At 40.9% G+C, this 16,764-nt stretch overlaps 1 protein-coding gene across 1 annotated transcript in view; it reads left to right on the top strand.

Moving 5' to 3' along the window:
- The first annotated feature begins 3,567 nt into the window (after positions 1–3,567).
- Positions 3,568–16,764, top strand: part of LOC111507366 (uncharacterized) — a 139,455-nt gene continuing 126,258 nt past the window's right edge. The window contains exon 1 of the mRNA XM_074176618.1: positions 3,568–3,870. Within this exon, the coding sequence (XP_074032719.1) occupies positions 3,810–3,870 (61 nt within the window). The 5' untranslated portion in view covers positions 3,568–3,809. The remainder of the gene's footprint in view (positions 3,871–16,764) is intronic.

The following is a 16,764-nucleotide window of genomic DNA, read 5'->3' as shown; positions in this document are numbered from 1 at the left end:
GCGGTAGACTAAGGTGTTGAAGACACTATCCTGGCAAACCATGATTAACCCCTCAGTTTCCGACTTCAGCCCACTCGACCTGAGAAAAGCGAACGTCAGGCGCTTTGATAAGCCAAGGTCTTCAATATTATTGAAGAAGACCCCATGCATTGGCTTATCCCTGTGTCTCTGCAGGAGTAAGGTGATCTATGCGGCTTTTATCTGAGCTTTTTGCTGAACCGGTTCCAACTCGGTGACAGAGTTGTAGTCACCTCGTTCAGAGTCGAAAACTATACCGAGTTCATCAGCTGCTCGAGCAGCTGCCCTAAGGAGAAATGCTCCAATTCCTACTCTCTCATGGTCACGGACCATGCAGAGAAGGGGATCCGAACTCCTGACGACTTTACAGGCTGTATCCAGTACCATTCTGTCATGTAGACACTCCAAACTCAAAAGTCCACGACCTCCCTGTTGTCGGGGGAAGTACAACCGTGGAACGGATGATTTGGGATGCAAACTCCTATAGAGATGCATCATTTTTCGGGTCCTTACGTCGAGTTGATACAGCTCCTCCCGAGTCCACTTCACTACTCCAAAGGAGTAGAGTAAGATTGGAACGGCAAGCATATTTGTTGCAGCTACTTTGTTCTTCCCCGACAGTTCCGATGACCAGATCTGTCAAAGTTTGTGCTGATACTTGCCGCGGAGAGAGTTTTTCACTGCAGTTACCTCTTGTGAGTGGCTTTGTTCCACCCCGAGGTAAGTATACGTCTCTCCGGCATCGAGATGGTGTAGGATGCTTCCATCTACGAGCTGCACATCCTCTCCGTAGTCCACGCATCGTCCTCTTTTGAGATGAACCATTGCACATTTGTCTATCCCGAATTTCATACCGATAGCATGCGTGTACTCTTCCATCACCCTCAAGGACTGATAGAGATCCTTCTCTCCAGAGGCATAAAGTTTAAGATCATCCATATAAAACAGATGGGTGACCTTGTGCCTCCGGTTTCCGGGGGTGCCACAGTTATATCCTCGAGTCTTTCTGAGCGCAACGGATAATGGCAATAGTGAGATGCAGAATAGAAGGGGGCTGAGGGAATCACCCTGAAATACACCCCTTCTGAAAGTGACCCACCCTGTTTGAACTCTTGCTTGACCAGATGTTATGGTGAAGCGAGTTCGCCAAAGTGGTGTCAGTTGTTCAATGCATCTCACTATGTTGTCGGGTACCGCAAGGCATCTGAGCAAATGCAAGATGAGCTCATGCGAAATTGTATCAAATGCCTTACGGTAATCGATCCAGGCCATAGAGAGGTTACGCTTATATTGTATCGAGTCCTGCGTTACACATCTATCGATGAGCAGGTTCTCTTTACATCCAGCGACTCCTCTCTTCGACCCTCTCTGCTCATATATCCGTTCGAACACTCGGTCAACTGCGGTGAGTATTCGTGTGTATAAGATGCTTGTAAACAACTTATAACACGAATTCAAGCATGTTATCGGTCTGTAATTCTTAGGAATCGACAAATCTCCGCTTTTGGGGATAAGAACGGTCCGCCCCTCGACAAACCAATCCGGAATCGGCTGCTCTCCATCGAGCCATGAGTTGAAAACTCTGGCCAGATGGTGGTGGGTACTTGGTAGTTTTTTCCACCAATAAGTGTTCAGCCCATCTGGGCCTGGAGCAGCAAAGTTCTTGGAACCAACGAGGGCCCTTCGAACGTCATCCGGGGTTATCGGGTTGCGCAGTTCATTGGGCTCAGGCTGTCGAAGCTCTCTGTTGAAAGCTTCGAACTGCGCTAGGGCTGGAGTGTCTAAGTTGAGTGGCTGCGGGTGTTCATAGATATCCTTCCAGAAGGATTCCACCTGATCAGCGGTCGGCGGATTATCCACAACACGTGGAGGCTCTTGGGATAAGCGAGAAGGTTTCTCGCGGAACCTAAGGTTTTCCGCGATACTTCTCGCTCGCCTCACTAGTGACTTCTTAGCAGCCACTAGCATTCGTATCCTATCAAGGCAGTGCTGTTTGGTGGTCAGCAGCACGCCTTGGCTCAAAGTGTGATGGATACGTCGTAGATTGGCGGCTATTCGCCGCACTGCGGGCGTGAAAGGCCTGTTGGCTGCCCTGTAATCCATCACACATTGGATACGAGACGCGTGTTGTCTCGCCGACGTGATCTCAGCCTCCATTTTGTGTACACGCCGTTCAATCTTCCGAACCGCAAGGCCGAGATTTCGTCCTTCCGATTGACGATTGGACGACGTTATACACGGCGGTGTTGATTTGCCAGATGTCAGCCTCTTCTGTTAGAACATTATGAATCTCCGCATCCAAACGAGCCAGTTCTTGTGGCTTCAGGGGCCTAATCCTGTGGAGCGCCCTGCGTGTTCTGATTGTCGTCTCCATTGGTGATATGATGCGAGTCTCCTCTTCAGCCGTGCCAACGGGTGGTAGAACTGTCTCTTCTACCACTTCGTTAGCAGGCTGGGAAGGAGCTAAATAGCCCTGCCGCCAAAGATAAGATACATAATCCCTAAAGTTTTGGGCGGAAAAGTCGGTATGCTCCGGATGTGTTTCACACCACAGAGCATGCAATCTCGCCATGTACCCTCTTCGCGCAGGCTCACTACTCTCGTAGCAATGCATAAGGCTATCTCTCAGCTCTTGCGTCCACTCAAAGCGTCCGTTGTCGTTGCCAGGGTTGTCATCAGTAGGCAAATCATCGTTATGGGCCCCACCACCTTGCCTCTGACCCCTCCGAGCGGTTCGATTGCGGGGCCCCCTTATTATTATTATTATTATTATTATTTTCACCGTAGTGTGCGCTGGTCAGGCCCTATCCCCCGAAGCCCCGATACATTCGAGAGGGCGCGCCAGCATAATCAACCAATGACCACTCCTCACACTGTGGGGTAAGTGATCATTGAGTCCGAGAATCATGTGCCCTGAGCAAACGCAGTGAGCCAAGAATGACAGCCTCCTGTCATTATTATTATTATTATTATTATTATCAGTCAATCCGATTTCGCAAAACATTCAAAATTATTTATTGTGCAGTTTGAAAAGTTCATTCCAGGTCCCAGTCATTGTTAGTCTCAATAGAGTTTATTATTCCATTGAAATTTATTCTGAACGAAATTTTCAATGTAACTTTCCACCTCCGAATTGGATTTCCACCATGACGTTTTAATGAAGTAATATCAAAACCGGCATCGACTAATGCAGATGCCCTGTATATAAATTCGGAGCAGGATTGAATATGTTGCTATTTGCTTCTCTAAATTACCAAATTTTTCAATATCAATGTTTTGAAATGTGAAATTTCAATTAAAATAATTAACAGAAGAAGATGGGGTGGGGCAAAATTTCGCTCATAGAATTCTTGTGAGTGACGCGAAATTGACTGCCACGTATTCTCCTGCACACTCTCACAAACATCGGAGATGTGTTCGGCAGATCTTGCATTTCGTCGATTTCGTCGATGTACGGGTGTTGGTCGTTGGTTACAAAACAGATTTGCCAAGCTGTATTTTTGATAAAATTATCAGTACTTTCCATCTTTCAATGTAGGGACAGCTTGATTTCAAACATAATGTTCCAAAGAAATTTGGAGTCATCAATCAACTTAAAAGAGTTATACAAGAAGTGATAAAGAAAATGTAAAGCTCTGCAAATTGCTTGCAGTAAGAAATAAAATTTTATTAAGCCATTCGGAGTCCATTAAAAGTGTTTACAATTGGAGTAACTGCAGATTAACCATAAGATCCCAGGAGTAACAAAGACGAGGAGATTGCGTGGTAGAGAGACTTGATATACGGAAGAAATGTTCAAACTAGTGCCCAAGTCGATACTCTTCTTCGCTGTTTTATGTTTCTTCGGAAAGGGTAAGTTTCCCTCAGCGTCCAATATGATCTTTTGTTTTATCAGTGCTGATTGCTTAAATAATTTACGTACAATTACTCTGATATGGATCTGCATTTGAAGACTATTTCAGATATTCGTAGAAGTATAATGATAGTAGTGATAGTGAGTTTAGATAGCTATGAAACTACTAAATACAATGACCAAATCGAACAATACAAACAAATCATTATAATTGGTTATTAGAATAGAATAAAATAGAATAGAAATTCATTCAATCTGAACAAAAACAGAATGGTTTCCACTCACGTGATGCACAATTTTTTTTTTAAGTTCCTTACATATAGTATTCATTGAGTATCATTGATACCGTTAACCCATTAATGCCCAGAATTATTTTTTGTGAATTGTTCCCAATTTTAATAAGAAAAAGGTATATAGATGATACAAATAGCCACAAAAAAATGGAAAAAAAAATTTACAATAGTAGCCGAGCTTTGATATGGGTCATTAACGACCCCTTGAGCATCAAACATATATGAAACATAAACATATTCAGACTTGCTGATCATGTATTTCACAAATAAAAAAAATTAAATACAATTCTTCCAGCAGAAAACTGATGAACTTAGTGAGTGTGGTATGTCTCGAAACATTTGTCATGCAGGGGAACGTCACAGCTTTCGCAACATTTCGTAGTTTTGTTTTTACAAACTTGGCATCTTCTTCTGTTTTGTTGGGTGAGGATAATATGTATTCCGTTTGCTATCGTGGGGTTCCTTACATACGCTCTTTTTGGTCCCGGTGTAATATTTTTTGTTCCATATTTCAGCAGCTAAGACTGAACAACTTTTCGTCGGAATGAGAGGTTATCACCTTTATAGACATACCCCCGAGCTAAGAGCCAAGCTTTGGTGATACTCACATCAAATAACCAAAATATTATGGGTATGTACAATTTCTTTCCCCTGAAGGATATTCGGTAATTCGATACGTGGTTATCAAGTTGATCAACGCCGCCCATAAATATGTTGTACTTGTTCACCACATTAGGTTGAGGAATATCTGTTTTAGCTTTCTCAATAACCGCATATCTCTTGCATGTTGTAATTGGATAAAGTCCAAACTCATTGGAGAGTAATGTAACAACACTGTTGTCATTCCAGCGAACTCCTACAATATCATTATTTTCATCATATGCACTGCACATTGCTCCCCTTGCCAGTTTTTTCATAGTAGAAACATCCACTAGTCTACATTTACTATGTCTATTTTGCCTCACTGTTCCGGTGCCTTTGTATCCATGTTCTCCCAATTTTTTCAAGAACTTTGCTGAACAAAAGAAGTTATCAAAATAAAAAGACATGCTCTCATTGGGATATTGTGACTAGGAAATTAGCAAAATGAAAAATGACTGATTCTCCCAGACCCATTCCTTCAATTTTATCATATTGGCTGTTTTTACCTTGATAAATTTGAAACTGTAGGCAATAACCTAGCTTATGTGCTGCTACCCACGCTTTGTAACCAAATTTCACAGGTTTACTTTTTATATACTGCTTACATGTATGCCTTCCATAATATTGTAATGAACTGAAGCCGGCCCTGACCGGTTCCCAGTATGACGCATACCGCGAAAATTCCGGATGGGTCCCGAAATCCGCAGAGGGATCCGGAACGTTCGTTGACGATATTAAAACGTCGCTAATCATCCCGAAGAGTAGTCTGTACGAAGAAAGCGAATCGAGCGGTTAACAAACGGTGAAGATAAATTAAGCGTTAGTTACTGAGTGGTGTAAATAAATTAGTTGTGATAGTGAAGTATTGTTAAAATTAATTTGTTTAAGACAGTCAATTCTTTAATTCGTTACAATTGGTGATCAGAAGTGGATTTTTAAAATAAATTTGTGAGCGCTTGGTGGACAATTTTTGTATTACGGTGAAATTGACTATAAAACTTTCGCACTTTCGCGCAGATAGACTGGTGATTCATTGTGTTTCGCGAAGCGGACAGTACCGGACGACGGAAATATAAACTGATAGACCTTTCTCGCGAAAAATAGACTTGTGAAAATAAATAAGTGTTTCGGACTCCATTAAATAAGTGGACATATTCAGTTTTGAGTAAAATAGACAGTAAGAGATAAAATGTGTTCAAGGAAAGTGCGCCTAGTGGACTTGAAAGTTGCCGAATTGAAGCAAGAATTGGAGGAGAGAGAACTGGATTCTTCCGGAAAAAAATCAGTACTCCAGAAGAGACTATGGGACAACTTGATTGAATCAGGAGAAGATCCTGAAACATATTTATTCGAAGTTTCTGGGGGTGATTGGAGTTCAATAATGAACAAACTCGAGGAGAACACCAAATCGCTGAAAGATGAACTTCAACAAAATTCGAAGTGCCTGGAGGAGAAGCTTCTGGAAAATTCGAAGAGTTTGAAAGATGAACTTCAACAAAATTCGAAGTGTCTGGAGGAGAAGCTTCTGGAAAATTCGAAGAGTTTGAAAGATGAACTTCAACAAAATTCGGTAAGTCTGGAGGAGAAGCTTCTGGAAAATTCGAAGAGTTTGAAAGATGAACTTCAACAAAATTCGAAGTGCCTGGAGGAGAAGCTTCTGGAAAATTCTAAAAGTTTGGAAGATAAATTTCTTGAGAATGCAGAAGGCTTGAAGAAAGACCTTTGTAGTGTGGCGAGCCTACTCGAAGAAAGAAAAGGAACCATTGAGACAGAGATAGACAAAATAAGGAAGGAAATGAACACAGAAGTAGAAGAAATCAAAGGCGGAGTTCAGGCAGAAATCAGCGAGATAAAGAAAACAATTAGCAGGTTGCAAAACAAAATTGTTAATTCTGCCCACCCCACAGAAACGGTTACTGAAAACTCAATTCCGGAACTGAAAGATGTCAAACTCAGTTCTGAACCAGGAAAGCTCTCTATGAAGCCGCCCCAGTTCGACGGAAAAACTCCTTGGGCAAATTACCGCCGACAATTTGAAGCTGCGGCCAGAGCGAATGGATGGAATGCAGGAGAAAAGGCGGTAGCATTAACATTGGCGTTGCGTGGAGGAGCAACGAATATCCTGCAAACCCTCACGGCCCAGGAACAGGAAGACTATGACCAACTTGTAAAGCATCTTGAACTGCGGTATGGACAGGCCCACCTAGAGCACGTTTACCATTCACAGTTCAAGAACCGCTGCCAGAAATCAGGAGAATCCCTACAGGAGTTTGAAGCCGACATAGCTCGATTGGTCCGTCTGGCGTATCCTGCTACACCCGAAAATGTAATGGAGCGGTTAGCAGTTCAAGCATTCTTGGATGGACTTCGCGACCAAGAAACGAGACAGGCCTTGACGCTAGCCCATCCCAAACATCTCGTGGATGCACTGGCAAGCGCTCTGGAGTTTGAGGCTGCAAAACAATCCTGCAAGAGCCAGAGCAAAGTTCGAGCTATCGAGGAGGATGGACAAGTGCCTGCAGATATTGAGGCCACCATCAGAAAAGTAATGAAAGAAGTTCTGCCTGAGAGGAAAAATATAAGATGCTGGAACTGTGGGAAAATTTGACATGTGCGTAGCAAATGTCCAGCTTTCAAAGAATCGACACCAAATCAGGAAAACTAGAGGGGGTCGATGAGAAGGGGCAATCGTGTACCCAGCAAGCCCTCGTAAAAAACGCATATGTTGCCGTTCTCCAACGACAAGACAAAGGTGTTTTCGTAGACGGCCTCATCAACAACGAGCCTTGCACCATGCTGCTAGATACAGGTGCGACGAGAACCATTCTCGGGCCAACTTTTGCGGAAACACCGGCAAAAGTTGAACCGTCAAGCTGGAAGTTATGCACTGCAACAGGGGAGCCAGCCAATGTACTTGGAGAACTACCCATTGAATTGGTGTTGGGCAGCACAAAATTGAAACATCGTGCATTGGTGGCGGACATCGAGGACGATGCGATCATTGGAATGGACATAATGAATTCCAGAGGGTTCGAGCTGAATTTTCAAGACGGCGTCTTACGTGTCGGCAGAGAAGAGCTGGTGCTTCATGGAAGAAGCGAAGAGACGATTAGAGTCCTGTTGGCCGAAGACGTGTGCGTACCTGAGAGGGCTGAAACCATACTAGAAGCTCGCTTGGACGGTGGTGCGAGCAGCGGGAATGTGGTAATGTTCGAGCCCAAGATACATGACGAGAAAATTGGACGAGGAATTGCACTGGGGAAGACCCTGTTGCGTGTTGATAAAGTTGTGCCGGTCAGGGTCATGAATGTCAACTACTTTCCCGTGACCTTGAAGAAAGGAACCATGCTGGGGCACTGTTCGTCCATTTCCTCTGTCATACGGAGTGTACGCAGTTCAGTTAGCCAAGCCAACAACTTGCCTAAAGAGTTGGAGAAGTTAATTGACATTTCCTCCAAAGACATACCATCAACTCACCGATCTAAATTGAGGGAGTTAGTCAAGTGGTACCAGGAAATCTTCGATATTGGAGAAGGAAAAGGCGGCAGAACGAATGTGGTTCAGCATAGAATCGACACTGGGAATGCCCGACCAATCCGGCAATCGGCTAGAAGACTCCCTCTTGCCAAGAGAGAAGAGGCAGACAAGATAGTCAGCGATATGGGAAAAGAAGGAGTCATCGAACCTTCTGACAGCCCCTGGTCTTCCCCAGTCGTGTTAGTGAAAAAGAAGGACGGCTCGACAAGGTTCTGCGTGGATTATCGCCAACTAAATCACGTGACAAAGAAAGACAGCTACCCTCTTCCAAGAATCGACGACACCCTAGACACGCTAGCCGGCTCCACAATTTTCTCGACCTTGGATTTGAAGAGTGGATATTGGCAAGTTGAATTGGCCCCAGAAGATCGAGAAAAGACAGCTTTCACCATCGGCTCAGGATTGTGGCAGTTTACGGTTATGCCATTCGGGCTTTGTAATGCTCCAGCGATCTTCGAGAGATTGATGGAGACGGTTCTCAAAGGTCTCTCATGGAAGACGTGTCTAGTGTATCTCGACGATATAATCGTGGTCGGAAAATCGTTCGACGATCATTTGAAAAATCTGGAGGAGGTGTTCATGCGTCTGAGGAGTTCTGGATTAAAACTGAGTCCCAAGAAATCCCATCTGTTCCAGAAAGAAGTCCGTTATCTTGGCCACGTTGTCTCTGGGGAAGGAGTGGCGGTAGACGAACAAAAGATCAAAGCAGTTAGGGACTGGCCCATTCCAAAAGACATACATCAGCTTCGGAGCTTCCTTGGTTTATGCACCTACTACCGCCGATATGTGCTGGGGTTTGCCAACATCGCCAAACCATTGACTCGCCTCACAGAAGGGCAGATCCAGTTCCAGTGGTCTGAGGAATGCCAAGACTCATTCAAGAAGCTGAAAAGAGCTTTGATCAACGCTCCCGTTTTGAGCTACCCCTTACCTGATGGAAAGTTCATTTTGGATACGGACGCCAGCAACGTGGGACTTGGTGCAGTTCTTTCTCAAATCCAGGATGGACAGGAGAAAGTTATTGGCTACTTCAGCAAAACGCTCAGTAAACCAGAGCGTAATTACTGTGTCACCAGGCGAGAGCTGTTGGCCGTAGTCAAAGGAGTAGAGCATTTCTACAAATACGTGTATGGAAGACGATTTCTGTTGAGAACGGACCATGCAGCTCTCAAATGGATTCTGCAGTTCAAAAATCCTGAGGGCCAAGTAGCGCGCTGGATTGAGAGATTACAAGAATTTGACTTCGAAATAGAACATCGAGCTGGGACTAGCCATAAACACGCAGATGCCCTATCACGGAGAGCTTGCCCCGATGACTGCTCACATTGTCGACGAGCAGAAGAGAAGGAAGCAGCTATTTGTAGAACTACAGCTGTAGACGACAACTGGGAGGATGATAAGATCAAGGAAGACCAATAGAAAGACCCAGATCTTGGTTTAGTCATCGGATGGAAGAAAAGTAATCAAAGACCAACGTGGCAGGAGGTAGCAGGTTATTCGCCAGCGGTTAAGTCCTACTGGGCACAATGGAACTCTCTTACTTTGGAAAACGGAGTTCTGAAGCGGGTGTTGGAGTCTGAAGTCGGTGCAGAAGAAAGGCACCAGACAGTGGTACCCAGGAGCAGACGACGGGAGGTGCTCGAAGAAATCCATGATGGAGTCACTGGAGGACATCTGGGAGTAACGAAGACCCTCCAGAAAGTAAGACAACGGTTTTACTGGGTTAATTGTCAAGCCGACGTCAAGGACTGGTGCAGAAAGTGTGCTGTATGCGCTGCCAGTAACGGACCTAGGATACGACCGAAAGCTCCAATGCGCCAGTATAACGTGGGTAGTCCTTTCGAGAGAATCACCATCGATATCGCCGGCCCGTTCCCAGAGTCCCACCATGGGAACAAATACATCCTGGTAGCCATGGACTACTATCAAAATAAAAAGACATGCTCTCATTAGGATATTGTGACTTCAGGAAATTAGCAAAATGAAAAATGACTGATTCTCCCAGACCCATTCCTTCAATTTTATCATATTGGCTGTTTTTACCTTGATAAATTTGAAACTGTAGGCAATAACCTAGCTTATGTGCTGCAAACCACGCTTTGTAACTAAATTTCACAGGTTTATTTTTTATATACTGCTTACATGTATGCCTTCCATAATATGGAATCATCGATTCATCGATTGATATATTGTCTTCAAATGGCGCATAGCGAAAAAAGTTTTTATTTAGGGCATCAATCAGATAGCGCACTTTTCCCAGTTTGTCGTCTTGTGGTAAATTTTCATTATCTGCAGCGTGCAAATTTGAAAAAATTTCTTCGAAACGGTTTCTACGCATGGAATTAGTAGCAAGTGAATTATGTACATCTTCACTATTTTCCCACAACATCCTCCTGCGAGGAACAGGAACATATCCACTAAGTAGTAGAATTCCTATAAACGTATACATATCCCCAGGTTTTAGCTCAAATAGTCTATTTTTTGATGCAGCGTATGTAACCGTTATTTTTTACTAAATTCTCTACAATTTCTTCAGACAAAAGAAGTTGAACAAATTCGAATGGTTCAGTTGAGGAGTTAAATGGACAAGGTTTAGCAAATTTACGATTTTCTATTTCTTGTCTAGAGTTTGGATTGTCTTCTCCGCCTTTCCATGAAAATATGTCCTCTGTTTTCCGTCTTTTTTTGGGAAAAAGTCATTGTATCATTCTCATTCTCATGTAAAAGCTCATCTTCAGAAAAAACTTCCGCTGGAGCTCTCAGTTGAGCTGCCCCTAACCTGTTGGGATCGATGCATTCCTCATCCCCCGAATCTTCAGCACTGTCCCCGCCATCACTTGGAGGCAAAAGGACTATTTCATCAGGAACTGGGTCATCTTCATCTAGTCTCTCAATTTCTTCTAATATTTCGGCGGTTGTGAGAGGACGTTTCCTGTAAATGAAATATGGTTTCTGTAGGAATATCCAAAGATGAAAATTATGTATAAATAGTATTCATGTACCCAGAGGGTCGTTAATGACCCACCTATATTCAAATGCCCTAAACGTGACAACTATGACAAATATGAACCGGCAAATCTAACCCCAATATTATTAAGACTTACTGAAAGCAACTATCTTACATACAATAACAAAATAACTTACTTACCAGTATGTATCCTTAGGAAGCGCAGCCATTCTCAACACATAAAAAATATGGAAAAGTTTGAATGATATTGGGAACCCCTAACCAACTATAACTTCACTTCAGTATGTTTGGCGGCAGAAATAGACACGTGACATTGCGGAAGTAGGTAGTGGTTAAACTAGTTGCAGTTGAGACTGTAGTTTTGATAACATATTCGTCGTGGGTCGCTAGCGACCCCATGGGCAGTAATGGGTTGAAATATAACAAATATAACAACCCACATAGCAATAGATATTCCAGGTATATTTCATGAATATACATTTAAGGATATTGTATTATGCTATGAATATGCCATGGATATATATATCTCCTGGAGAATATTCCCTGGAAGTGCTCCTGGCGAACCTTTGATATATTTTAAGAATATTCTTTGGGAATATTCTTGGAATATCTTATAATATTCTTAGAATATGTAAGGTATATTCTATTAAGATTATTCCAGGAACAGAACCCGAGGAATATTCATAAAATATTCAGGATATTCTTAGTTTATTGTAGGAATATACATTAGGGAAACACCATAGAATATTCTTTAAATACATTTTATGAATATTCTAGAAATATTTGGAATATTCCAAGAATGTGACGAGTAAACGCTATTAGGCATGTATATATTGCATTTTGATGCAAGATTCACACAAGTAATAAAACACATAATATTCATAAACAAATATATTTTGAAAACAATATACACTGAAATATTTGACGTTTCAAACAATATTAAAAATAAAAAATCTAATTCAAAATATTTATTCACTGAATAAAATATTTCTGAATACTGTCATATTACAAATATTAGAAATGTATTCAAATTAGGATGTTCCTACCCTCAAACAAATGTATACTAAAAAATATACTAAAATAACAACTCTGTGAATTCATCAGCACTAATTAAAAAATAATGAATATATCATTTCATTGAAAAAAAAATGAATTACATCAAGAAATAGGTTAGGTTCGGTTTCTCACTTAAAAAAATAAACCCACAAATGAAGTATTTAAAATGAGTGGTATGATGGGTTCTTCAATGAATTTCACTTATTTAAAGTTATCCAAACTTTGCTCACCAGAATAGTTTTCCTTATATTTGTCCAACAATGCATCGGCCAGTGTTTCAATAGTAATACCTGGAACAAAATGTACATTAACGTTCATTATCACTATTTGAAAGTGGCACAATAAAACTGGAATGAAAATCAAATAGATATTTTTCGCATAGGTTACTCATGAACATTTACAACATTTTATGACTTGGAGAGAAACTTGCATTGTCTTGTTGAAAAGTACTCATTACGTTTTCAGTTCCTTGGCGCACCTGCCTGTACCAGGTACCACTCTGTTTCCTTTTGGGCAAATTGATACTATCTTGAAAACGAGTGATAAAAATTATGAAAACAAATGATACAAAAGAATGTGTCATTCATTTACTTTTCTCTATTGAAGATACACAACTGAAATCACTCTAGTTCAAACATGTACTTAGTCAAACCAACAAATCCCACACACCAACTCTCCTCGAACCTAAAATGAGGTATAGTAGGTTAATCACCATGACTTTACTATCGATACTATTGCATTTTACTTACTTTTCTTGAAGACTGAATATATGCAACTCTCCTGTTTGAAGATCCAAAATCAAACTATTCGCTGTACTGCAAATTGGACAACCCCAAATTTTAAATGGTACACTCAACGTGACAGAATTATACTTTGATAATAACACCAACACACCATGCATTACACAAGCGAACCTGCCACGTCAACCGCTATGTTGAATCAAATGTCGAATTCAACGCAAAGGTACCAAGCATTAAGGGACAGCCGCTTTCACAGAGCTTATTCGACTGTCGCGCGCTACACTTCAATTGACCAATGAGAAACGTTTACTCCAATTCTTCACTTCCCCATTTCTCTGTTTCCAGGATTTTTCGCTTTGTAATTGAATAATTTCAAATACAAAAAGACAAATAGGATGAGAATTAAACAATTTATTGATGCAATTGGTTCATTTATTGGCCCATTCAAATTTTTTTGTCGTTTCCAACAGTTGCTGTTGGAGCAATTCATCCAGAATCTTCGCGTTGAGTTCAAAAACTGGTTAACACTATCAGGGTTATATACATTAGGTTATGCATTCGGTTAAGATCTTCAAATATTTTTGTTTTTAATAATATTGAATTATTTGAATACGTTATTATAAAAATTACATACATACAATTACAAGATAATTCAAAATTCCATTGTATGGAATATTCCAAAATATACCGTGGGGATATATTCTAAGAATATACCATATGGTATATTCGATCGACAATATTCTCAGAATATTCAAGGGAGAACAATCCATTTATAAACATTCTATGCACATTCTTTCGGGAATAATCCTGCCATATTTATTCAAGCATATTCTATGAATATTCTAAAGGCATGTATATATTCCAAGAATATTCTATGAATATTTGGAATATATACGTTCGTTTTATGATATACAGGGAATATTCCATGAATATCTGGTGCTGTGTGGGAATATAAAACAATTATTAATGAAATGACCTAAAAAAATTCAGACACATTTGAGCATTCGAAGGAGTTTTCCCTCTATAATATTTTAAATATCCAGTCCACAGTTCCTCACCATTTTGTTAACGGTTTCGAGACATTGTTGAAGAGGAGACAAATTGTTTGGTTGAAAGTGGTTGACAATGTTTCGTGGTGTATTTCATCAGTTCGGACTTCCACTGCCTATCCCTGAAAGGAATTAAAAAGATCAACAGGAAAATAATAATTTTATCGAACAATAAACTGGAATTACAAAAAAACATACAGGCAACAACCAAAAAAAATAAATAAAAATAGGTAATACATGCTGAAAATAAAAAAAAAATTAAAAATATTATTAACAAGAAATGAAACTAGAAATTAAAAGATTCCAAACTAAGTTACGTCACGACGTTTCGATTGCTTGTTCCCACAATCGTCTTCGAGTGAAAACTGGACTTATTTCTCGAGATCTGACTTTTTATAGGTCATTCGAGTGCTTTCCCCTATCTCTTCTTCCCTCTGTCCGCTTCATTGGCTTTAAAGGGAGATGACCGTTTGGCTTGAGCACACTTGATGTTATGTTGATGAGTTCAAACATGCTCTGCTATTCCGGATTTGCTGGTTTCTTTTCGCTGTGTGTGTTTCTTGTGCTCAGTAATGCGAACTTTCAATGACCTCCTAGTTTCACCGATGTGTGATTCTACGCAGTTGCAGGGTATCCGGTAAATGCAATTCTTGGAATCGCAGTCCGCGTTTGGTGGCCTGATTTTCGTGAGGCTGCTACGGAGAGTGTTCCCAGATCTGAAGCAGGTCCTGATATTATACTTGGACTCAATCCTTCTTATCCTTTCCGATAATCTTCTGATGTAAGGAAATACAAGTACTGGTTGTGGAGGCTTCTCTTCATTGTGGAGCTCCTGCTGTCTTCTAGCTGAAGCCTGTGCTACCATCACTCTGGAGTAACCATTCCGTTGAACGTCATTTTCGATGATGCCTAGTTCCTTTCTGAGACCTGTATTTGTATTACAGAGCTCAAAAGCACGGTCTAGTAGGGTCTTGATGATTTCTCTCTTAGTCGGTTGATGCTGGTTGGATTTCTGGTTCAGATGCTGTCCTGTGTGAGTGTCCAGATTTCCCATTCAATGTCGATCCTCTTCACCAATACGTCCAAGACTTCCTTCTCCATTGTGAAAGTGATGGAAGGACTTACGTTGTTGATGTGCTTCAGGAAAGTGTCTAGTTCTACATTCCCATGGTTCCATATTATGAAGGTGTCGTCTACGTATCCCAACCAGACTCGGGGCTTCTTGTGGGCTTCTTCAATGGCCAGAGTTCCAAACCACTACATATAGGGTTATGGGTTATGGATTATTTGGAATCAAATAGGCTGTTATGTATGTCTCAGCATGGTTTCAGGAAAAATAAATCTATAGAAACAGCTTCCTATCATCTTCTGAATTATATTTACACAGAGATTGATGAAAAAAATTATGTGATCTCACTATTTTTCGATCTATCAAAAGCGTTTGATACAGTATGCGCGGAATTTCTCATAAAAAAACTGTCATTGTTCGGGTTTCCACGAAATATAATAAATTGGATACAATCCTATATGACAAACAGAGAAATGGTTGTAATCTGCAATGGAGTTACATCTGAGTCAAAGACGGTAAAACTCGGGGTGCCACAGGGCTCTGTTCTAGGACCTCTACTGTTTCTTCTCTATGTAAATGATCTTCCTCAACATATAAAGGGAGGCTACGTCACAATGTTTGCTGATGATACAACGATAACCATAGCAGGCAATAATGCTGAGCAACTCATCAGCAAATCTGAACATATTATTGATCAGTTCAGTACCTGGTGCCAAAGAAATAAGCTCATTCTAAATACTTCTAAATCGATCAGTGGTAACTTTCACTTCAGAAGAAATATTCCAATTGGTCGACACTCTAGTTATGACATTAAAACTTCTGAAGAAATGAAATTTTTAGGGACGTTCCTAGACGCCAATCTAAATTGGGAAAGGCAGGTGAACTATACAGTGTGTCAATTTGAAAACTTCCCACCCTCAATATCTCCCTTCCAGTACATAATATGAAAAAATGGTCAGACAGGTCAACTTTATTTGCAAGGGGGACACTCTGAATGAATATTTTCAACCCTCGGGGTTCAACCCCCTAGGAGGGGTGGATGTTACCCTCAGAATTTCAAATGGAAAGGGGGGTCAAGTGGCACATCATTTTGAAGGGCATTCAATTCGCTTGCCGACGGTGCCCTCATTTATCATTTTCCGATCAGCAGTATCCGAAAATGTAGTTCTAAACTAATAGAAGTAATTAGAATTGGCCTATACTAAAATGCCTGGTTATCAAGTTAGTATGCAAAGAAATACAATTTATTGACTCTCTTATAAGTAAAACTTGTGATGACGGGTCAGCTTTTCAACTTTCCATCAGGGGTAAAATTAGACAAGCCTCAAAAAATTTACATTAATTAGTTATCTGATTTCGGTGACTTTCATTTGGGTTTATTATCGGATTTAAAACTCTTATCCCTTTTTTGTTACTTCTGCTATAAAAAGTATCGTTTTTTGAGCAAAAAAGGTGTTCATCGCATTCAAGCCATTTGGTAGTACTATCATTTCAGTTTCATTTGTTGAGCTGATCAGCGATACCTTAGAAAGTGTATAA

This window comes from Leptinotarsa decemlineata, unplaced genomic scaffold (genome assembly GCF_025532065.1).
Source record: "Leptinotarsa decemlineata unplaced genomic scaffold, Ldec_3_MD MMD2_tig00001973_RagTag_RagTag, whole genome shotgun sequence".
NCBI classification, from domain to species: Eukaryota; Metazoa; Arthropoda; class Insecta; order Coleoptera; family Chrysomelidae; genus Leptinotarsa; species Leptinotarsa decemlineata.
This window is presented reverse-complemented; position numbering and strand designations above follow the sequence as displayed.